Genomic DNA, 25,172 nt, shown 5'->3' on the forward strand with positions numbered 1-25,172 from the left:
GAGTAGGCGATATGCTACGGAGTAAAGCTGAAGTTTTTTGAGACAGTCAGTGTAGGGCAACTGTTTGAGGCTAGTAATCCTCTTTGTGAGGTACTTTTGTGGCCTTTCCAGCTACTGCAGATGTCTTGTGAGGTACATTCCAAAAGGGACGTTGTACTCTATAATGGGTCTAATGAGTGTTGAGTAGAGGGGAACAATGACCACTTTTTTCCTGGATGAGGACCATTTTGTGATGAGGTATGCCACATAGAAGTATTTCCTGACTACTGTGGTGATGTGATTATCAAAGGAGAGACTACTGTCCACCTGGGTCTCAAGGTCTGTTATCACACATTCAGCGTGAAGTAGACTGCTGCCTATGTGGTAGTTCATGGGTACAGAGATTTTACCAAAGAGGATGACAATGCACTTTTTAACATTGGGCTTGAGGCCATGGCTCTGACACCAGGCATCTGTCTCAGTGAGGCCCTTCTGTAGGATGTCCACATCAATTGGGGACTCGACTATGGCTCCTAGTTTGCAGTCATCTGTGAACTTTGTTAGCCAAAGGCTTTCATTGTTAGCCTGTATTTCACAGACGTAGATACCAAACAGGAGAGGTCCCAGGACTGAACCCTCTGATACTCCACTTGTCACTGGTTTGAAGTCAGATTTGGAGTCTGCAAGTTTTACAGTGTGGACTCTGTCAGTGAGCCAGTTGGCAGCCCATCCTGTGACATAGGGATTTATACCTAGTTTAGTGAGTTTAGCTATAATCCCAGAATGGGGGATGGTATCGAAAGCCCTGGCAAGGTCAAGATAGGCTGTGCAAACCAACTTCCCTCCTCTACGGCTTTGGTGACTGCCTCAGAGAAGTCGATCAGGTTCAGGAGGCATGATCTGCCTTTCACAAACCTGAACTGGGTGGAGTCCAGAGTTTGGAGGTTACCAATGTCTTTGTTTATGAGTTCCATGATGATACATTCCATGGCCTTACAGACCAGGCTCATCAAGTTAATAGGGTGATAGTTCCCGGGATCAGTGGTGGCTCCCCCTTTGTGGAGTGGGATAACTGTTGCTATGCACTATTCAGTGGGCACAAAGTCTGATGTGAGGCCATGAGTGAACATGGTGCTTAGGTGGGGTGCCAGTTCGTTCTGAACTTCGTGTAAAACGAAGCCTGGGATGTTGTCCGGTCCCATGGATGCTGTGTTTTTTGGATTTAAAGAGTGCAGCTTTTACCTGTGTAGTTGTGATTACAGGGACTCTGCATTCTTCCTGTATAGATATGAACCCTTTAGGGAATGGGGGGGTAAAGTTAGCACTGAACCTATCTGCCAGGATGTTGGCAATATCAGTTGGTTCTGTAATTTTTGTGCCGTTGTGCTGTAACTCAGAGCAGATCTGGGTGTTGCTATTGAGATTCTTGACATAGCTATAGAATGCTTTGTGATTTTCCCTAGAATCAGTGGTGATTTTGTTTTCGTAGCTAGCTTTGAAGGATCTTATAAGGGATCTCAGCTTCTTACTGAGGCTGACCAGGGAGCTCCTCCACTCAAGGGATTTTACTCTCTTTTGCAACAGTTTCTTCATTCTATTGTAGAGTTTGTTTATGGCAGGGGACCACCAGATTAGCTTCCTTTATTTGGAGGATAGTGTCTTGGTTCTGTTTGGGATAGCACGATCCATACACTCGTGTAAGTGCTTATAGAGTGCATTTGTGTAGGATTCAGCAGTCGTTAACTGTATTGTCCGTCTGCATGGGCGTCATGAAGTTTGCCGGTTCTGTCTTAAGAAGCCCGAAGTTGGCATTGGAGAAATTTTGGCCTTTATTTCCTTAATGGGAGGTGGAGGCGGGATGTGGATCAGGGTGTAGTCCAACTTTCTTTCAATTGTTTCTGTATAATGTAAAGCAGCTTTGTTGCCTGACAGCAAGAAGTCCCCCTGTTTGATTCTTGGCTGGGATGTCTTCTGTGTGGAGTCTGCCTGTCCTCCCTGCATCTGCATGGGTTCCCTCACACCTTCCAAAGGCATGCAATAGGTGGACTGCACACGCCAAATTGGCCATAGGAGTGAGTGCGGTGTGGAAGAACTACCACTGCAGGACTAACCACCCCGCAGTGTAATCCTTGGCTCTAGATGATTGTCACTGTTGAAGTGACACCCCGACCCCATGTGCAAAAATGGGAAAAAGGGGTTGTGGATAGAATGTATAGCGGCTACCTGAGAACATAGGAAATGCATTCTGTGAGAAACAGAAAAAAAATGACAATGCAGTGGACCAGTCTTAACATTATAAACGCATCATATACTGTCGTTGTACCTCATTTTCTACTTTACATTCACAGTGATGCACCACAATCACATTTTAATTTAATAAAGAAATTAGTGACACTTCAAGCGTTCACGTCCCAGCGCATGTTCAGTAGGCCTCTCAACCTTCTAACTCCAAAATGTAGAAATCTAGTTTTCATAAAGGGAGTAAATGAACAAAGTGTGGAACATCTACTTGACTTAAAACCAATTTTCAATCAGGAAGCTACCAGCATGGTTAAAACTATCTTATAAACTTAGCAAATGGTCGTTTGACTAATTTATATGACCTAGTATTATTTACTGGCATAGTTAAAACGTGCTATTTCATACTTATGAAACGTTATTTTGATAATTTAATATAATCAGTATTATTTACCACGGAAGCTCTTAACAGTCTCTGAACGAGGTATACCTTAAGAAATGTAATGGGGACGCGTAGTTGACTTTTACAGTGGGTGGGTGCATACTCACAGGTAACAGCGTGTCTCACTCACCATTGTCCTCCGGCAGCTAGGGTTGCCACCTTTTCAATTGCCCAAAGTGGGACATTTTTGATACAAATGTCAGATTTTGCAGGTTGAAACATACCCACGGCCAGTACAAAAGACTGAACTTCACTTTTTTGCCTAAATAAAAGCTTATTTTGGAGTATTTCAGTTGCTTACTCTGTTTCTTATAACATTTAGGTGTTCAGACACAGAATAACTGTTTTATGCAGCTATTATATAAAATATAGGAAATCATGTTGCCCTAAAATCTCAGGACATTTGCCATTTTTACAATTTTTTTGCAGGACACAACTGCGCAAAGAGGGACAGGTGGTAACCTTACCAGCAGCCCTAAGAAAAAATAAAGTGCTCACACAGAATACAAACTGACTTGCCAAAGTAAAATACCAGACACCTAACCCAGAACAGACTACAATACTATTCACAATCTCTAATGTACTTTACTCTCCGCAACATGAAGTTCTAAAGACGGAAACTTTCAAGTATCAGACTATTTTTACTGATGCACACAGGATGTGCATGGGCAGTAACTTTCCCCCGTGTTTACAAGAGACGACGTGGGTACTTTCATTACAGCTTCATAGTCTTGTGTTTTAGAAAGCAATTCGAGGTAAACTTTGGAATTGAAATCTTATGTATTGAATTGTATTAATGTTTATTGTTTAATGAATTAGAAGTGATAACTAACATGTTAGCATTTTGATCTTGAGTTTAAGTATATTATATAAATCAGCTTATGTGCTGCAAAAGTATTTGTTTATTTATTACTTGCCGTTGTCCTGCAGTTGCACTATAATCGGATGTTATTTTGTTTCTAACTTGGTAAGCGTATAGCGCATTCAATCTCTGTAAGGAATTAAAGCTTGTCCGTATCATATATATATATATATATATATATATATATATATATATATATATATATATAGTTTATAATAACGCCTAATAATATGTAAATAGAAGAAACGCATTGGAAACAAACCAAAAGTATTAAAAGCAAATTCTTTATTTGTACAGTTTAAAATTGTACATACTGCCGCCTCAGCTATAATGCGAGAAGCAACTTTTTGTATTGTTCAGGAATTAAGACCTAAGAGATACCGTAGCAGGTATTTAATTGGTGAACTACAGTGCTTTGGTCTACAGTGTTAAATGTGCCAGAAAATTTACAGGAGGACTAGCACATAATGGTACCACTGCTGTCTAGTTATTACGAGGTTGTTCACTAATTGAACAAAAGCAGGCTGAATACTATACCTCCTATCAAAGGGATCCACGACCTGTTCCACACTAGGGTCCATCTTAAACCCCATACCGTGCAAACGGAAGGTTGGATCGGGTGGTAGTGGCTAAGGATGGGAATAACTAAAGACATTCTTGAAAGCCAAAAGGGAGGGAGTGAAGGAAGGACGTGGTAACTCTCAGAAAATAAACCAAGGTTTGAAAAAAATCAGTGGACCAAGGACATTAAGATTGTCCAGAATCAGCCCTGCAGGACGAGGATACAGCCCCCCCTAGTTGGGGCATATACTAGAGGTGAGAGTCCAGAGCTCATTGTAATCAAGTATGACAAACATTGTCCAAGAATAAGAGGAGTAGGTTGAGATGCCAGTAATTTCCATGGGGTCTGATAGTGGCAGTCTTGTCAGCAAAGAAAAGAGCAGTTTAGTTACACTGAGATATAGATATGTCTCTCTTAGTGGTTACACAAAAAAACACTACTGGATAGTTGGTCTGCTGCACAGAACTGTTCCCTTTTAGTGTGCTCCAACTTGTTACCTCAGTGTAGGAAACAAAATGGCATTGTCAAACTAAAATGCTGAGCAAACATGATTTGGTAAAAAGAATCAAAAGAGTACAGCGACCCATTAAAGTCACTAACCAAGGCATCCAGAGAGATGGAGAATAAATAAGAGTGTAGATGAAAGGGTATAATAAGTAATTTAATTAGTGGGTCTAGTCCCATTCATTTCAAGATCATGGGGACTGTGATGCAGGAGCTCTAGGCCAGAGGAAGTGGTTTCACTGTGAGACTGGCTTCACCACCATGTATGTTGTCTTTGCATTCAGGAGTAAGATCATGTTAAGAGTGTGACTCAGTCTTCTGAATTGTAGATGTGAACTTTGCAAATTTAACCAGGGATTTAATTTTTTTTCTAAATGTAAGGGTTATGTCATCAAGTTTTTGTTTAAATTGATTTTTATTGCAATCAGTTCTTGATTCCTGAAGAACTTTCTAGCAGTGTGTTGTTAAGTTTTATAAGTTTTACAGCTTTAGTACATCTCAAGTTTTGTGCCGCTGTATGGTTTACTGTCTGTTTATGTTCAGGCATTATGTGTAGGTGAGTCATTCGTGGTGGAAAAGTAAAATTTGAATTTCTTTTTTTTCAGCTGTAGTTGAGTGTGAATTAAGGTTTTGTGTATCCTCAACAGCTAAGGTTGCTAGCTCCTTTGGCATATAGGTATAACATTCTGTCTACAACCCAGGCAACCAGAGTTTGGCTAGTGGCTCAGGCACCTGGTATAATTGGCATGTAGAGTGCATCGTAGTCTTCACAGTACAATTCATGGTGTAAACAAGGGATCCCATAGAGCCAGTTGAACTCATCATACAAAGATTTGGCACTGTAACAAAAAAAAAAAACATAAGTAAATAAAAATATTGCATCGCTATCACTTGGATGTCATCAAGCCTGAGCAAGGGCATTAGGACTTAAATGAAGAACCTCATTCAGCCTCAGTGATTGACATTGCTTCAGTTTGCTTAATTCTAACCATCAGTGAAAAGAGGAGCCATGGGGCTCTTGCCAGTAGAGAATGAATGGGCTAATGTACCAGTCAGAGCAATCTGAGGGGGGAAAAAAGGAAAGAAAAAATTGGATGAGTGAGACTTTTCCATCTTGAGTTAAACTGTTCTCAACAGAAAGGAAGATTTTTTTAATTATTTTATTGGATCATAGTGTAGTAGTCTAACTTGCCTGTCTTGTAGCCCTTTGATAGTACTAATTTCATTGTTTGTTTGAGGTTTTGTGATTTTTTTTTGTCTCTTTTTGCTTTGCTACCATTTGGTCACATACAGCCTTGTGATTTTTTTTTTTTTTTTTGTCTTGCTACCATTTGGTCACATACAGCCTTTTAAACTCTTTGAATTTTATTGCATTTGACTCTTATTTGCCTGACAGTGCATAGCTATGTCAAGTGTATTTTATAAGTAAAGTGTGCTAGTGTGTCAGTGATATGCAGGAGATCCCTTATGTAGAGTTAGTCAATATTCTTTAAAATTTGTGCTTTGCCGAACAGTGGGTTGTCTTTCAACCTTTTTATATTATAGCTATAGGACAGCTGATTTTTCATACAGTGATTTCCTAATGATTTAAATGACCACCTAATATCATCTGGGTGCCTGGTTACTTTCCAGTCCAGAATGTTTTCCTCAACCCAATTGTGTGTATATTCTGGTAATGAGGTTACTAGCTGTATAAAACCCAGAGGTATACCGTTACTGATAGCCAGTTGTTACTAGGATTCCAGTGAGTGTGGAAATCACAGAACAATAGAATTTCAGCTACTGAATATTCTGTATACCAACTGACTATGGAAGGTGTCACTTTTTAATGCAGGAATAGTTAGGCTTAATATAAGGAAAGCCAATATTTTTAACACGTTTATTAAATTATCAACCAAGGCATTAGCAAACCTACATCAGTGTAAAAGAAAACAAACCATCTTAACATATTTCCATATATTATATGTCACATATTCTTTTTTATAACTATTGTTAGTCCAGGATTACATAAATTGCTCGATTCCTGCCTTATAAACCTCACTCCTGCACAATTTCTATTTTATTTCTCTGTAATTTGTTCCTTCCCTTTTCTAAAGATCCTACTTTCATTTCTTTTTCATTTTTGTTAAATATTCAGTCCTTCAGATATATGTGTTTAGACTTTGATTTCCATTGTCTTGTGATGGCTTTTTTGGTTGCCACCAGAATTAAATTTAACAAAGCCTTATTATTGATAGGCAGTTCAGATCCTATGTTCCAGACATTTGCTCACCCAGTATTTCTGAAAGAGTACTCTGTAGGGAATTTTTAAAATCTGCCAACTGATTACACTCCCAAAACACGTTATCTCTTTCCTCCCCATCATACTTCCAATATTTGCCATCCACCTGGGGAAAAATTCTTTGAAGTATATTTGGGGTATAACAATACCTATACAGCACTGCCAAGCAAAAATCCTAAACCTTCTGGACTTTGCGTAGTTGAGAGCCATATATCTGCCCTCCATGGTTCCCTTGAAAATTGCTATCCAGACTCTCCCCAATCTTTTTCTAACCTCTTTTGGTTGATTCTTATACTTACTACTCTGCTGTATTTTATATATCCTACTAATTATCCCTTTTTAATTGTAGTTTCTGATCTGTTAGACTAAAAACTCTACCAGGGCAGGTCTTTCACTTAGGGTTAGTCTGTCCTTTTCTCTTTGCATATATTCTGATATCAACCCTGGTAGGGAAGGCAGTTTCTAGCCTGCATTCCAAATGTCTTCTTGGCGCCATCCCACTCTTATCTTTCTCTCTCTAGTTATTTACTACCAAAACCTTGGTTCCTTTTCTTTGCTAGGTTGCTCCCAGTAAATTCCAGCCCATTCTTGCCTATTTTCTGCACACCTGCTTGTAGTCATCCTTATTTGCAAAATCTCACTCATCCATTCTTGTGTTGGCTTAGTTCATACTTCTCAACTGTCCAGATTTTTGCTTCATATTTTTGGGGTATTCCTCATAAAAATTATTTTTCTCTGGCAAACCACTGAAGATTGGGAGTCATTAAATAATGACATACATTTGAGTTTCAGACTACATATCTTTCAGAAAATGCATGCTAACACAAATCGTATTACTTCAGTGATTTTCTAAGTTTATAAGTGTAATATTTAAAATCGGTCCCTATTTGAGGCCTTTGTCTTCCCATAATTTTAGACTTTGTCTAGATTTTCTATGGTAAAATATTGAGAGGTATGGCTTAGTTCTTAAAGTACTTTCTGTTCTGTATGACTGTTATAGTTCTCCTTAAGGATCATCTTCAAAATCCCACTCTCGTTATTTCTTGAATTTCACCCCTTGCTTCAGCGCCATCCCTTTCTACTTTGAATTATAACCTTCTGGTTGTGTTATGTATATGAGCCTTAGGTGTGTAGCTTTAAAGTGTCCCTTTAAATGAGGTAATCCTAAACCACCTTCATCTAAACCGACTGTAAATGGAATACTGAATTTTGTAAAGAAGATAAAAAAAACTAGAGATTGTATGTTTGGAAAAGAAGGAGCAAATTACACAGAAATAAACTGAATTTGTGGTAACAGTACATGCAGAATAATGTTGAGGAGGAAGGATGATGCTTAAACACCAAGCGTCTCACTTACTTCTTATCTTACAGTGAGTTTTCTTATCACTAATCTCTAGCTGCCTCCGTTAATTACATTCTACCCACTAATGTTATATGGCATTCTCTTACTCATTTCTCCTAACAATCTACTTCCTATCCATTCTTTTCCTTTACTCAGATCGAGCATGCTTTGCTCTGTTATTTTTCTTCCTAGCTTTTCTCCCTCCTGTTCTACCAACACATCTGTACATATATGCTATGACTCAGCGTTTTGATTCTTCATTTCGCTATCTTTGAACTAGAAAAGATATTCTGGAGTAACCTTGAATTAGGCCACATCTAGTATGTTCTTTTCTGCTGTGGGGTGGTTCATGCACTGTTTTTCTTATAACAGATTTATAATAAAACTAACTGTTTGTTGTACAGCTGCAATATCAGTCATTTCAGTCATCTAACACAACTTCCTAGCCATTTCTAATTTCTCCATACATAGACCTCTATCATAGTTATTAACAAACTGGGCATGTGAATCATCAAAAATAAATCTAACTTGCTGGATTGATTACTTGATGCTCACAAAGCTACCGTGTCTGATTTTGAATTATATTTAAAACCATGCCATTCTGTCTTCTTTTATTACCATAAACTGTCATGTTTTCAAGAATGGAAAGCCAAACAAAATAATTGTAGATGGAGCCATTTACATTCTGAATTAAAAATTTAGAGAATGACTTTCCTCAAATGCGTTTTCCTATTGCAAAGTAATTTTCCTTCTTCTTTATTATAAAATGTCAGGTATACAATAATTTTTGATGCAAGTATTCTCCATCTCTCTTTTTGTATGTTATTCTGCAGTCTCTGACCACCATACAGGTTTCTGTAACATCCTGTATTATTTTTTCTGGTATTTGCCATGACATCACTAAAACCTTTTTGGCTGAATTAGTCATTTACTGAGCCATGGGTTGCATGTCTAAGGCACTAGCCTTAATAATACTTAAATGGGCTAGTATTATTCTTTAAAAGCTTGAAATTCAATTGAAGTATGACCTCTTAATTATAAATGACCACTCTGGATTATATGAAGAGAGACATGATTGAGCTCATTGAATGTGCGTCCCAGGCAAGTATGTTCCTAACTTTAAGCAGCATCCTGCCATCACCCAGAATGATACTGCAATGCAAACAGAAAATGATTGACTTTGTCTTACGTTTCTGGTGTCATTCCAAGGGGATCCAGTACCTGGCAGTCTGGGAGGACATGATTGACAGACCACAATGCTTTGCCTGAGATGGCCATCCTCTGTCCCCCCTGGGCTTTAGGATTCTGGCAAAGGCTCTTGCCTCCCCCATGGGGCCTTTTTTTAGGCAAAGTCTTGAGCACAAAATTACCAACATGAAAAATTCTTATAAATGAAATTTGTCATGCTGCTAAATGTTAGGAGTCTTAGCATAAAATTGCACTCATTGCAAGCATTCCTTGCCCTGGAGGATGCTGACATTTGTGCAGTCACTGAAACCTGGTTCAAAGCTGTGGAGAGCACCCCAGCCTTACCAGGTTACTCATCCTACCATACTTTCAGACCGCAAATGGAGGGCTACAAAGCCAAAGGAGGTGGAGTTTCAATATTTATCAAAGACATACACACCTCCAGGCTGGTCAAATGGTATGAAGCACAGGAGACCCTCCTTACAGTTGACTGTTGACAAAACACCTATTCAAATCATAGCTAGCTACAGACCCCCAACCATGACTCAGGATGCCCACTTCACTTATTCATCAGGATTCAACCTTCTACCCTGATAGAGTGGAAGACCTATTCTAGCCCAAACATGAATGCCCAGAGATTCCTCGACTTTGTCAGTGCTAATGCATTGGATCAGTCGGTCGACACCCGTATGAGAGGTAAATAAAACACAAAAAAAAAAAAATGCTCAAAAATAATACTTCAGGTTGCAGGAAATAAAAACGAATCCCAGTCGAGAATCAAAGATAAATTTTTAATTTATAACAATTGTGAATGTTAAAAAAACAGTACTTCAAGCGTTTTCGTCTATGCTTATTCAGAGACTTTTTCAAGATAAAGTAAACTTTGCTTAAACACATCTTAAATAGAATCAGCATAATTTCCCAAATATTCTGGACCTGGTCCTAACCAACATGAGTAGCCACTGTAGCACTCCTGATCACTTTTGGAGTCACTGTCTCCCCTGACCCCCCCCCCCCTGTCAGGGTGAAACAAATAAACTTTTCTACAATCTCCTCAGAGCAGGTATAAGCAGCTTCACAGCCACTATCCCTTCAGTTGGAACTAGCACTAATGTCCAACCCTATACCAAAAAACTGTATGAGCACCTGCATAGCAGTATGGACTCAGCCGTACCTCAAAGGATCAAATAAACTTCCTCAAGGAAGAGTAAACCTGTCTGGTGGACAGCAGCAGTAAATAAACTCTATAATAGAAGGAAAACATTGCTATCCAAAGCCAAGAAGGAGCAGGTTCCAAGTTGGAAGCAAACTCTCCTTTTCTGAACAAGCAAGTAAGGTCACTGGTGAAATCCTCTAAGACTAACTTCCAGTCCAGATTGGCCACATCCACCAAGGACAATCACAAGGCCTTCTTCACATATGTCCACAATCTCAAAGGCAACACCCAAATCTGCTCTCAGCTGGTGGTCAATAACACCACATACACAGATGCCATATATATATAGCCAACTTGCTGGCAGGCAGGTTCAGTGAAAACCTCACCCCCTGTCCCCCCATCAGTAAACCAGGACATCCCCAGCACCTGCCCCCTCCCCTCATCACCAGGGAGCAGATCCTTAATGACCTCTCAAAGGCAAAAGATAGTCTCCATGGGACCCGATAACATCCCTGGCTGTATCCTACATGAGCTGTCAGCTCCATTAGACACCCTCTTCAACCAAAGCCTGAGGATTGGCTTCATCCCAGCTGAATGGAGGACAGCCCACTGTCATCCCTGTACACAAAGGTGGAGTGTCTACTGACGCAGGCAATTATAGGCCTATCAGCCTAACTAGACTGATCTGCAAGGCCATGGAATGCATTATCATGGACCTTATAAAAAAGGACATTGGCAACCTTCAAACGCTTGACCCCACATAATTTGGTTTTGTCAAAGGGAGATCATGCCTTTTAAACGTAGTCGACTTCTTTGAAACAGTCACCAAAACCATGTACGAGGGGAAGATGGTGCACACCACGTACCTTGACCTAGCCAAAGTCTTTGATACTATTCTCCACTTGAGCATAATAGATAAACCCTCCCAGTTAGGCATCAACCCATATTTTACCAGATGGATAGCTAACTGGCTCACTGATAGAGCCCACTCAGTCAAAGTAGGGGAAGCCACCTCTAGTAATAGACCCATAACGAGTGGTGTACCCCATGGATAGGTCTTGGAGCCTCTACTGTTTGGGATATACTTTTCTGAGGTGCAAGCCAAAATGAGCGGTCTGTGGCTGGTCAGGTTTGCAGATGACTACAAGCTAGGCGCTGTGTAAAATTCCCGTAGTGATGTGAAAATCTTCCAAGAGGGCCTTACTCAAACTAATGACTGCTGCCAAAAGCTTGGCCTCAAGCCGAATGCCAAGAAATGCATCATTTTCCACTTTGGGGAAAAATGTCATCCCCACTAATTATCACATTAATAACGCACTAACCATGCAGTTAGTCGTAAGGGACTTGGGCACCCAGGTTGACAGCAACCTGACTTTTGACCACCACATTGCCGCCATTGTATGGAAGGTTTTCAACATGGCCCACTTCATAAATAAGGGGATTTCATCCAGGAACAAGGAGGTCATAACATCCCTGTACTCCTCCCTTATCAGACCCATTATTGAGTGCAATGCCCCATTCGGCATGTACCTTGCCAAGGACATGCAGCAGTTGGAGAGAGCACAGAGGTTCCTGACCAGGAAAATCCAGGGTCGCAAACACCTGTCCTATACAGATAGGCTAAAAGCCCTTTCCCTCTACTCAGTCTCGTACAGACTGCTCAGAGGTGACCTGTGTCTTGCATACAAGGCCATTTCAGACCCAGTCTTGATGGAGTTGCTGCATATCCATAAGACAAACTCCACTCACGCAACCCGCATGCAAGGCCTTAACCTGGTCTGTAACATTAATAGAACTTGTTTTCAGTATAGATTTGAGTCCCAAAGAATCCCCCCGTCTGTGGAATAGATTCCCTCTTCATGTCAAGCAGAGTACCTGTCTAGGCCTCTTTAAGAGAAACCTGGACGACTGGATGGGAAACAGAAAATATACCCCTGGGATCCCACCTGTGTCCCTGCTGGACAGGGGGAAAAAGGTGCTTACTTTGAGGGAATACGGGCAAAATTCTTGACTAGACTTGTAAGGGCCTCTGGGCCAGTAGCCTAGTATCATCCTGTGAATCTTATTCTACTGGAAGGATGAACTTATCCCACTTAGCTCTGGCTCTCTTCCAATCCCAGATAAAGTCCTTCAGTTCTTTATTAATTATTATCCACAACTTCTTGTCTGCTTTTTTTATCAAAACATGCCTGATCTGTATATAAAACCAAAGGGACTAAAACATTTTCATTGCTTGTACCTTACTGTCCATAAACAAGAGCCTCCAGGTTCTCAGTTTTTTTGTGTGTTTTATTTAGTCATTTCCCATATAGCCTTAGCTGCCTTAACAGAAGCCTTTGCAATCCGTATTCCTAAGTACTTCATCGTATCATGTCCCCATAAATATGGGTATTGCTCAGCTAATTCATGTGTGGGTACGTAATTTAGTGCCATAGCCTTTGTTTTATCCTCATTAGTTTTACATCCTGAAAAGTCTTGAAACTGTCTCAAAACTGATATGTCCTTTTCTGGATTTATCAGGTTCCTCTGAGACATAATGTATCAGAGAGGAGCTCTTCCACTGTAATTCTTGCCTCTGATCCTTCATGTGGTCTCCTTATTAACTTTATTGTAACAGAATGAAAATACTTCCGTTGCCCTAATCGTAACCCAGCTTACTCAGTTGAATGCTTTCTCTGCATCGATTCCCATCAACAACAGGGGTATTAGCTTCCGTTTTGCTTCCCTCTGGATCGTCATTGTTCTGTTGATGTCAGATTTTTAACTCCCCTCCACAAAACCACATTGATCCATATCTATCAATTTTGGCAACACCTTTGCCATTCTTTTTAGCTAGTGTAAACAAACATTTTATAATCGTGGTTTACAATTGAATTGGGTCTATATTAAGCTTGGTCTGATGGGTCTTTACATTCTTTAGGTGTTACAGTCACCACGGCTGTCTTCCAAGATGTTGCCATTTCCCCTTTTTTTAAAATACTGTTAAACAAAATCTTCCAGATCTTTACCACTTTTTCTTCCCTCCAAACTTCCAGAGTAATACCATCCATTCCTGAAAACTTTCCTGCAGATTAATTATATATTACCATTTTTCTCTCATCTCCTCCAGGGATATTTTAGACTTTAACCGTGAACCTTATCTACCTCTAATGTTGGCCTAATTAAGTCTTCCGTAAGTATTTCCATTTGTGCTCTTCCGTGATTTCCAAATTTCTCTTGCTTTATACAGGTCATCATAAAAAATTCTGAAATATCTGCAATCTCTCTCCTGAATCTCTGTTCATTTTTCTTGTTATAGGCTCTTGGCGATAACCCTTTATACTTTGTTGCCTAAGTCATTGTGCTAAATGTTTTTTTTTTTTCCTTTGGAGTTATCAAACATATCCCTCATTTTCTCTTTAGCACTCTGTAGTTGCACATCATCTTCTCCTGCTGAGAGATTCCCCGTATTATGCAATACTTTAACCTTTGTCAGCCTGTCTAATCATTCTTTTTACTTCTTAGTCATATCTTTTATTTCTACCCTATTTTTAAACTCCATTTTCATTTTATTCCACTCACTAGCTATAACTTCTGAAGAAATTTCTATCTTACTTTATTTGAGTTTTCTCCAGTTCCAATTCCTAAAATTCTTCTCTTTTTAACAGGAAGGTGGGTAAGCACCAGTGTCTTATTTTATTTCATTACCTTGCATTTTCATCTTCGATTTTGTTGGTGCTGATCTGAAATACAGTGGATATAAAAAGTGTACACACCCCTGTTAAAATGCCAGGTTTTTGTGATATAAAAAAAGAGACCACAATAAATAATTTCAAAACTTTTCCCACCTTTAATCTGACCTATAGCCTGTACAATTCAATTGAAAAACAAATCTGTTAGGGGAAAAACATAAAAAATAAAAAAGTACAATACGCTGATTAAGTGTGCACACCCTTAATTAATACTTTGTTGTGTGTGCACACCCTTAAACTAATGCTTTGTTGAAGCACCTTTTGATTTAATTACAGCATTCAGTGTTCTTGGGTACACACCTGCCATCAATTAAAGAGACTCTTATTAACCCCAAATAAAGTTCAACTGTCTTAGTAGGATTTTCCTGACATTTACTCAGTTGCCTGCTGCAGCAAAAGCCATGGTTCGCAGAGAGCTTACAAAGTATCAAAGGGATCTCATTGTTGAAAGGTATCGGTCAAGAAAAAGGTACAAAAAAATTTCCAGAGTATTGGATATACCATGGAACACAGTGAAGCCAGTCATCAAAAAGTGGAGAAAATATGGGACAACAGTGACGTTGCAAAGAATTGGACGTCCTTCCAAAATTGATGAAAAGACAAGATGAAAACTGGTTAGGGACGCTGCCAAGAGACTTACAGCAACACTGATGGAGCTGCAGGAACTTCTGACAAGTACTGGTTGTGTACTACATTTGACAACAATCTCTTGTATTCTCCATATGTCTGGACTATGGGATAGGGTTGCAAAACGGAAGCCTTTTCTTACACAGAAAAACATCCAGGCCCAGCTAAAATTTGCAAAACAATACATCCAGTCTTCTAAAAGCACATGTGAAAATGTTATGGTCTGATGAGACCAAGGTTGTTTCTGGCCACAATTCCAAAAGGTACGCTTGGTGCAAAAACAGTACTTTGCATCACCAAAAGAGCACCATCCCCATGGTGAAGCAATGGTGGTGGCAGTGTCATGCTTTGGAGTTACATTTCTTCAGCTGGAACTGGGGCTTTAGTCAAGGGGGAGGGAATTATGAACAGTTCCAAATACCAGTCACTTTTGGCCCAAAACCTTCAGGCATCTGCTAGAAGGCTGAAGAGGAATTTCACCTTTCAACGCGACATTGACCCCAAGCATACATCCAAATCAACAAAAGACTGGCTTCACCAGAAGAAAATTAGTTTTGCAATGGCTCAGCCAGAGCCCAGACCTAAATCCAATAGAAAATCTGTGGGGTGACCTGGGAGGGCTGTGCACAAGAGATGCCCTCATAATCTGACAGATTTGGAGTGCTTTTGCAAGGAAGAGTAGGCAGATAATGCCAAGTCAAGATGTGTCATGCCGATAAGACTCCTACACAAAAAGATGGAATGCTGTAATTAAATCAAAAGGTGCTTCAACAAAGTATTAGTTTAAGGGTGTGCACACTTATACAACCAGCGTATTCTACTTTTTTAATGTTATATATTTTTCCAATAACAGATTAGTTTGTTTTTCATTTGAATTGTACAGGTTATAGGTCACATTAAAGGTGGGAAAAATTTTTAAATGATTTATTTTGGTCTCATTTTTTATATCACAAAAACCTGGTATTTTAATAGGGGTGTGTACACTTTTTATATCCACTGTAGTTAGTGGATGCAAGTTAAAGGTATCAAATGCACAAGTTTCTGTGAAACTTCTATGTAGTCTAGCCCAGTTATTGCACCTTGGGGAATGATATTTAAGTATAGTAGGAGTTCTTACTACTGAATTTACTCCTATACCAAATATTTTCATAAGTTTCTTCAGAAATATACCCTTTCTTATTATATTTTCTCTTCTAGATCCGCATGATACATCCTAACTGTTTCAAATCAAGTTGTAGTCCCTACCTATAAGTAACATACCCTGCTGAAAACTGATTTTCTCCCCAAATTTTCTCAAGCTCCATAATAGCAGTTTTTGATGGAATATAAATGCATGCCAGCATAATCCTCCTCCCTTTTCAGTATCCTTTTCCTGCCACAAATCTGCCGTTATTGTATCTGTTTTCCTCCTCTATCACTATTGGAACCGCACTACCAATTGGTATAATTACTTCCCTTTTCCATTGTGCATGATAGTCTGCCGTCCTTTCTGTCAAATTCACATGCTGATTTCTTGTGTGTCTTTTGCAGCATTGCTGTAATTCAGTACTCTTTCCTTTTTATCTGTCTCTGTAAGGCCATTTATATTCCAAGACAATATGGCTAGTGTAGACATTTAAGATAAAAAGCTATTTTTCCCACCTGTTGTTGTACATGACCTGTTTTGACTGTGTATTTCCACCTTTTGTGTTACATGCACACACTAATGTCTTTCAGGCTGATCTTTTTATACACTTGTTTCTTATTTCTATTTGAACTATGTCGGTATGTTGGCCAAGTAACTCGCTGTCCTGTGAAAAACTTTTCGCTGATGTGAACGTTCAATGAATAGCCGTTCGGTGAAGTTAGTTTTCGAAGAACTAATATAGAGCCCACATTTTCAGGACTTTGTTCTAACTTAATAGGTTATGGAATGCATTTTTTGTTTGCGAGTTTCATTAAAACAAGCACAAAAAAGTATGCAAATCTTCAGAAAATGAAGTTTAATCCTCCAGCTAGGATCAGTTGCCCCAAATCTACAGCTGCACCCACAGGCATTAACTAACCTAAAGTTAAGGTTATCTGTGCTAAAGATTATGTTATTGCCTGTGTTTCCATTCACACTGATTGGTGTGTGCTCTTTTATTATCTCTCTTTCCTCTCAGATGTGAAAAAAGCTTGCATCCTTTCAGAAAACATTGACTTTTAATCATAAGAAAAAGTGTACTGGTCATCTTTAAAGCATTTAATAGAACACTGTACAATTTAAAATATTAAGGTTGCTAGGAAACCTGCTATTTCTTATTCACTTCCAGTAATTTCAGGCTTTATTTTTCACTGGACTACTTGCCCTTGTACCATTTGAATTTTGCATTTTATTCTGCAAAGAGTGCTCAGAACTCTCAAGATTAATTGCTTGCATCTAGATAGAGCTTGTCTCCATGGAAACAGTAAGCAATGAGAAAAAAATTCAGATAACAGCTGTGAAGATGCATGAAGGAAACTTTATCAATTTCACTCAAAGCAAAATTTACAATTGCCCTTAGCTGTAGACTTCCTGACTTTCACTGAACATTTGTTAATGGGGAAAACAAGCTAGCATCAATGCTGATGCAAGAAACTCTGCATTTTCATTACTATCATTTGGTCTTATTTTTCAACCCAGGGGCAGCCAATATTGATATAATTTTTGTTTACCATCTTGAACTGCTCTAAATAGTGCTTCTCTGCTCCTGAATTTGTGGTAGTTTCTTCTGATGTAATTTTGATCCAGTGCTATGCTTTACAAACAGAGCAACACCCCCTCTTCTCTCTGTTGTAGTTCATGTAAATTATGAAGCTAGATATGCAGGACTTAGTGTCACACACAAATGGAGTTAGACATATTTTTAAAGCAGGAATGTGAGGATTAGTGTCGCTTAACTAAACCTATAGATAATCATATTTAGATGCTGCTAATTTTTGCTGAATTAGAAAAGGTAGAAAAATGGTGGCCAAGCCCACTTTTGTGGTGTAGTTGTGGCTATCAGTATAGTTTTGGTTTGTATTTAACATTTTGTTTACTGGAATGCTGCAGTGCAACTACCTGAATAAATAAAACACTACAGTAAAGTCTGTGTTGTGCTAGGTTGATTAACCTATCCATTCAAATTGTTAAAGTGTTTTGCATTGGTTTACTTTTCTTAATCATTGCTATCAGGAGAAGTTTAGTTAGGTCATAATGTTGTAATTTAAAGGAGAACTGTACCAACAGACCCTCAAAACATGTTTATGTCATCATGGTTTGGTGTTACATACATTTTAACACCAGTCTGGGAGTATTTGCAGGTTTTAAATACTTTATACGTAATTTCTGAGTTTGACCACATGGGGTCTAGCATCTTGAAGTGGTCATGATTGTTTAGTCTGCCTCTAGGCATCCCACAATGCAGTTATTGTCTGTAAAAAATATACATAATGCAGGCCTCTTCCTTCCTAAAGCTCATGTCACTGCATTGATTTTACATGCATACACTGCTGTCTTTCAGTCAGTTTTAAGTAACATTTCATGCTCTTCAATGACTACTTAAAACACAAGCAGTGCAAATGCCACAGAACAGACTTTCCAAGTGCTTTTTACTGCTACTACTTTTTAGAATGGCTAAATTGCAGTCTTTTGTATCCCCCTTCATACCTAACTTCCCTAACTGTCAAAGTGCTAAGGGTAATTTCAGCTGTTACCTGCTTTGATTAACAGCTCACAGCAGGAGACTTGACTCACGTACTGTTTCCTTTTTCTAGCCTTTACTTTCTGTATGGGTAGGGAAAGGACCAGTGAGCTGTAACATCACAGCATGGGTGGGTTTTTAAAACAGCCATGGTGATGTCAGTTTGAGGAGGGAGTTGGCCAGAAAACTACCTGTATTTACTGACCTTGATGACCTCCATGAATTGGTGACTACAGCAAGCTTTTCCTTTTCTAGGGCGGGATAAAAGTTTTTTGAAGATGAAACCACCATAGTACATTAAGGTACTGTTCTAGTGGAGAGAAACAGTTGATTTAAAATATTTTGAATGCTGTTTTGTTGTTTTTTCATAGCAGGGACTGTGAATAGGGAGAAAAAGAACAGAGAAGTTAAACATTTAATAGAATCCCATTGTCCTTTAAAGTCAGCTTAATGACCATAATATATATTTGTATGAATAATCATCCATTTAGTTATCTGTTACAGCCCAAGGTTTTTTTCTTCCCTAGCACAATCCATATGTATAGGATATTTTTGAAAGGAACAATAGTAATACCTACCCCCCCCCATCTTTTTGCCCATTCTGCACTTGGGTAAATCAGCCCATTCATTTCCGTCAGCTGGTGAGAGCTGACCAAGAGTGGGTCGATGTCCAGGTAGCCAACAAAGTTAACTTGAGTGCCCTAACTTTATGTAGTTACTCACTAGAGGAGGAGAAGGGGACATGACATGGGCAGACTCCGCTGGTCATCCCTCACTTCCACAGTGGAGTTGCCCTTAATATTGGGAATCTTGTCTTCCCCAGTCTGCACTAGAAACAACACACTACCCTGTCTGTTCCCTGAACTCTCTCAACCCTCATTGAGGTAAGAGGGCGACCCCCTGTACTTCTCTCTCTCCCTTTCTGGCTTCTCTAGAGATATTAATCAAACCCCAGTCACCTGTGTTTTAGGGCTGTATCCTCCTGTTCCATGGAGCTAGGCAAGTTACGTCTACCTTACTCCCATTTGAATTATTTTTTTTTCTTTTGCAATTTCTGTTTTAAACAAATCCACAAGCCTTTGTTAGAAATTAGATTTTGTACAGCATCTGAATAATGGTGTATAAATCTGTGCATCAGTTACAGTTCATCTATTTTTATTTTTCAGAATACTGCATACTTGTGTGACATTGCCATGGATATAAGACCAAATCATACACTTTACCTAAATAATATTAATGATAAAATAAAAAAGGAAGGTAAGTAATCTATGGTAATATATACTGTATGTACGTGGCGTAGTTTATTTCATAATAAACCTTATATGTTAATGTACAGTGAATTCTTGTAACTCAGCTGCAGCATTTGCTTTAGCATATTTTAACTTAATGGTTGTACTAGTGCTGCTACATAGCCTTCTTGCAATAGTATGTACCAGAGTTATGTAGAACACCAAACAGATCTAGTTATTTAAGTCAAGAACAGTATCTGCTCTGGAATAACAGGGTGCTGCTTCTAATTAAAATGAGAAATGTCATCAGTCAGTAATAGTTTTCTCTCTCATAATGCATCTTTGTGCTTGCCTGGGATGATATTTCTCTATTTTTTTTTATAACAGCCGCTTGTAAGTGTGGTGATATATTTCTTGCCCTTCAAGTGCACTGAAGGAGTCAGGCTAAAAACGTTGGTTTATTTTCATTAGCTTTGTTGCTGTTAAAGGAGATGTGTGTGCATGTATGAAAGTGTGTAGTATAATACACTTGCACAAGTTTGTGTTAAGTGTGTATATGAATGTTCTTCATAATATTGTAGTACCAGAACATCAAACTTGAAAACATCGATCTTAAGAGATTGAAAAGGAAAACGCCAAAAAAAAAAAACCTCCTGTTTTTTTTTTTTTTGCGGGGGGTGGGGGCAAGCCTGTCTGTGTCCCCCGCACCCGTTGCTAATTATGTATACTAACTGTGGGATCACATAATAGCAGGGATGGGGCCAATTCCCATTCCCTGCTGTTTCACAACCTCCCATAAAGTAATTGCACCAGAAGCAATCATATGGTTATTCAGTCGCTTCTGCTGGGATTGCAGGCAATTGCCATTACAAAAGTTTGAGTATATGGACTGCCCCTAATATATGTATGTGTATAGATAGGCACAAGTACACACAGCACCAAGGATCTTGTACACAGCACCAAGGATCTTGTACACAAATAACCACAAGGAACCCATGATGACTAGTATACATGACCAAGGGCTGCATGCCAGCCAGACATTTATAGTAGTGATGATCAGCAGTGAAAAGTGCAATCACAAAACTGCAAGTAGTGGAATATGCATACTAAGTGTAACAAAAAGAGATACTGTCAGCCCAGCTAGCTGGAATTTTGTAAATAATTATATGTCATTTCTGAATATTAATATGATTTATATAGAAGTGTAACAAAGGAAGATGCTGCCAGCACAGCTGTCTGGAATTTTATAGATGGTTATGTTATTTGTGAATGTCAGCATGCTTCATGTAGGATGCTTGCATTGCAGATGTATTATAGCTGTATGTCATATAGTGCAGACATATGCTGTAGAGATATTTTGTAAAGTACTGACCAGAAATGTATATACACTGTTGTACTGTTTAGATGTGTGTGTATTCTAACAGGGGAGCTGGAACACAGGAGATTATCTTGCAAAACTTCATAAGAATAGTTGAGATTGAGTTACTTTATGGCTCGGCCATAAACAAAAGAGATGTTAGCTTTCAGTTTCAGCGCAACAGGAGACCTAATGTATAGAACTAGAAGTTTTTTGTATTGTCTTTAAATGTGGAGGAATGTAAATTATTTTACATCCACTCACCACATGCCTGCTTGTTGCTATGTAAGTAGGTTAACTAGAGGACAATAATTTCTCTTAGATACAGTCAGGGATATAGTGAAGTATAGCTTAGATGTTTTCTTTATTTATTTACGACTGTCTTGCAATGTTGTTTTAAATATTTCTTGTGATTTTGAATTCAAAGATTCAAAGAAACTTATTGTCATTTAGGAAACACAAGTGCTACCTAAACGAAATTTTGAGTGTCAGCTCTTTTATAGGAGAAAACAAACACAAAAAGACAGACATGATGGGTATTCAAGAATAAACAACTGTAATACAAAACAGAGTAGCTGTCGCACATGCTTGTACACTATTACATTGGACAACACTGACTACTAGTTAATTAACACATGAAAAGAAAAGTACACTATACACAGAGGTGATGTTCTGATGTAACTGATTATTTACAGAGTATTTTCTTGTTTTTTTATTATTTGTTATTAAATATATTTAAACATGTCATTGTGGCTGATATTTGTGAGACATTAAGTTCTGAGAGTACTTGCATATTTATTTGGTGACACTGTGGGCCACTCCTAATAGCCTTGCTCTTGGTCAAACAACCATTTGGATTAATAGTAACATTACACAGGAGGATTGGACACCCTTTGTTAATGGCCTTAAAGTAGTTGATAAAGAGTTACCTCGTGGCAGTAATAACTACCTTATAGTCTGGGCAAAAGGGGACATAGCTAGTAAACCTGTGCCAGCCTTTCCCAGGTGTGTGTTTTTGTATAATTCAAATTTCAGTGTGTGTGTGTCAGCTACTTGGGCAGGGTCATGAAGCACTGGTTGGACAGAGAGGGTGGTAGAGGTCTTGGCTTGGCCACTCAGCTGAGATCTCAACTCTGTAGCTGTGGCAGTGTGGAGTCTTACTGGGAATCTGGAGAAACGACTGACTGTGGTCTCTATGTGCTGTTAAGAGAAATAGCACTTTACTGTGTGTGTACTTGTCGTCCTCCCAGTGTACGTCTCTCCCTGGTGCTAGTGGTGAGGATTGAGGCTCCTTGATTACTGGGCCAGTGGTGGGGTATCACACTAAGATCCCAAAATATCTCCTAGAGTTGCCTTTACTTCAGGGTGCAGTAATCTTGGAGTCAGAATGATATGTATCAAGGATGTGAGGAGGGCAATTTCCATCCCCCCTTCAAAAAAAAAAAAAAAAAAAAAACAGGCACACTTTAAAAGTGCTGTTGCTACTTTTGTCTGATAATGAAACAAGTGAAAACTGCAGTACCCCTAGTAATGTATTTTAACATTTCTTTCGCGTGAATACACACACACACACACACACACACACACACACACACACACACACACACACACACACACACACACACACACACACACACACACACACACATATTCTGCCTCCAATCTGATAAGCCATGCCAATAACGCTTTAGCATTGGTCATATAATTGCCCATTGCTTTCACAAAGAACTTGCCTTCCCACTAGTCAAAAGATAGCCATCTTCTGTAAACCCCTTTCATGATAGCTTGTGATGAAAGAATGGTGATAGAATGTATTTCATCTTGTTGGCTCTATATGCATGTGCACTTCCTCCACCCGAATAAGCCATACCATGGATCATTTCACTGTGATCAGATAACTGCCTTTTGTTTACACACAGCAGCATCTTTCCTTCTGTTTTGGTGGTGAGATGAAAGTGAAAGAAATCGTGGACACAATGTATATTATCTTGCTACTGTCATGCACAGCCACTCTACTCAGATTAACGCAACAAATAAAGTAAAAGTAAATAAGTAAATAAACTGAGCTGTGGACTGTGTGTACCATTACCACTGCCCACAAATGTATTTGTTATACAGCCAGTCTCTCTAAAAATACCTACAAGAGAGAAAAAAAAAGCCTTGAAGGTGAGGAGTCACTGTTTATGTTGATGGCTTTGGTGACAATAGCTGTTCTGAAAGCACAGTAGTGCAATTAAACTTAACAGTAGATGCTTGATTGACTGCTGCAGTAATCTTAGCTATATGGGTTATATCCTAACAAGAATATAACAGACAGCTAGCTTCCAAAACTTCAAGTCATCTTCCATGCACCCAGTCAGCTCAAACTGAGCTGACTAAAAAGACAGGTTTAGGCACCAGCCTTCTAGAGGTTTCATACCAACAGAGAGACTGAGTCCTAAAAGGACAAAGCTAGAAATAAGAAAAAAATTGCACCTTGGTATAATCAATGCACCAAAAAAATTGCACCCTGGTATAAACAATACACAGAAAAAAATGGAGGGAGGGAGCTTTGACTGCAGCAGTGATCGTCCGAATATCCTTCATGACTGTACTATGTTCAGTATATTGATCATTGCTGCAGTAGCATTAGCCATATGGGTAGATTACTGTAGCTTACTACATTTAGGACGTAAAAGGAGAACAGTCCAGGACCCCCTGGTGAATGGTCCTTGCAAAGCCCGATGTAGAACTAGAGAAGAAATCAAGCTTGTAGTGCTTTGTAGAAGTATGTGCAGAGGACCAAGTTGCAGTTTCTAGAATACTTCTACAATCTAACCCTTCTCAAAAAGCCATGCATAAAGCCAAGAATGAGACTTGACCGTATCTGGAGTAGTTTTTCTTTTTCTTTGTGGAAAATATAACAAATCGTAATCGTAGACAACCATTTGGAAATGATTTACTTCAACACAGGAGATTTTCCATTCTTATTTTTATAAGAAGTGAACAATTAATCTGAAAGATTTAGTTCTGTCAAGATATACAAGGTATGGAGTATCCATTCTTCCTCATTTTTAGGCCAGGAAAGAAAATTGGACGATGGATAGCTTGGCATAAAGTTAACACAGATACCACTTTGAGAACTAATTCTTTTATGCTTAAAGAAAACTTGTCCCTGTGGAAAATGAGGTAGGGTGAGATAAGGTTGACTTACCATAAGAGCTTGCAACAAGGACACCCTTCTTGCAGAGGTCAGCACAATAAGTAAAACTATTTTCCATGTTAAAAACCTCAAGTCAGCAAGGTTTGCTGTTTCAAATTGAGCAAGTGTTGGCTTCTGTAACATAAATTTAAGATTTCAATTAGCGGCTATCAATTTTCTTGGAGGCTTCTTATGTAAAGCCCCTATCAAAAACATTTTGACATGGGAATGCATTAAAAAAGGGGGATCCATGGACAGATGTGCTGAAGTGGCCAGTAAATGAACCTTGATGGTGGAATAAGGTAGGCTTTAGGATAGTAACTTACAGAAATATATTGTAATGCCAGAAAACAACTAGCCTTGAATTGGTGCTGGTTTTCCATTTGCTAATATGTGATTTTCTAGTAGCAGTCTTTCTTGTCTCCATCAGTAGACAGCTACCGTCTCCATCAGTAGACAGCTACCTGAATGGAATTAAAAACCTGTCATCCTGGCAGTCTGTTGAAGTTGACTGAGGTTTGGGTATGTGAAACAACCTCTAGCTTGTGTTAGTTGGTACACTTTGTGAGGAAGCTTGTGGTAATTGCTCCTAGCCATTTCCAAAAGAAGGGATCTTTTGGGATTACGTCCGAATCATCGTAGAACATACAGGAACATTCCTGTCTAAGGAAAAGAAAGCACATATGTCTTTTGCACCTTCTTGCATGGTGTCCTAGAGCAGAATCCTGCCAGCTGATTGTTCATAGAGGAACTACCCACAGATGGATCAAATCTTGCAGGACCCCCGATGTAATTTCCATTTCTAAG

General features: G+C 39.0%; 1 protein-coding gene across 1 annotated transcript in view; it reads left to right on the forward strand.

Moving 5' to 3' along the window:
- Window positions 1-3,291: 3,291 nt before the first annotated feature.
- Window positions 3,292-25,172, forward strand: part of SNRPB2 (small nuclear ribonucleoprotein polypeptide B2) — a 536,801-nt gene continuing 514,920 nt past the window's right edge. Inside the window, exons 1-2 of the mRNA XM_044056063.1 lie at window positions 3,292-3,414; window positions 19,765-19,855. Coding sequence (XP_043911998.1) covers window positions 3,307-3,414; window positions 19,765-19,855 — 199 coding nt within the window. The 5' untranslated portion in view covers window positions 3,292-3,306. The remainder of the gene's footprint in view (window positions 3,415-19,764; window positions 19,856-25,172) is intronic.

Source organism: Protopterus annectens, chromosome 1.part2, assembly GCF_019279795.1.
Source record: "Protopterus annectens isolate FY-2018-M chromosome 1.part2, PAN1.0, whole genome shotgun sequence".
Classification (NCBI taxonomy): domain Eukaryota; kingdom Metazoa; phylum Chordata; order Ceratodontiformes; family Protopteridae; genus Protopterus; species Protopterus annectens.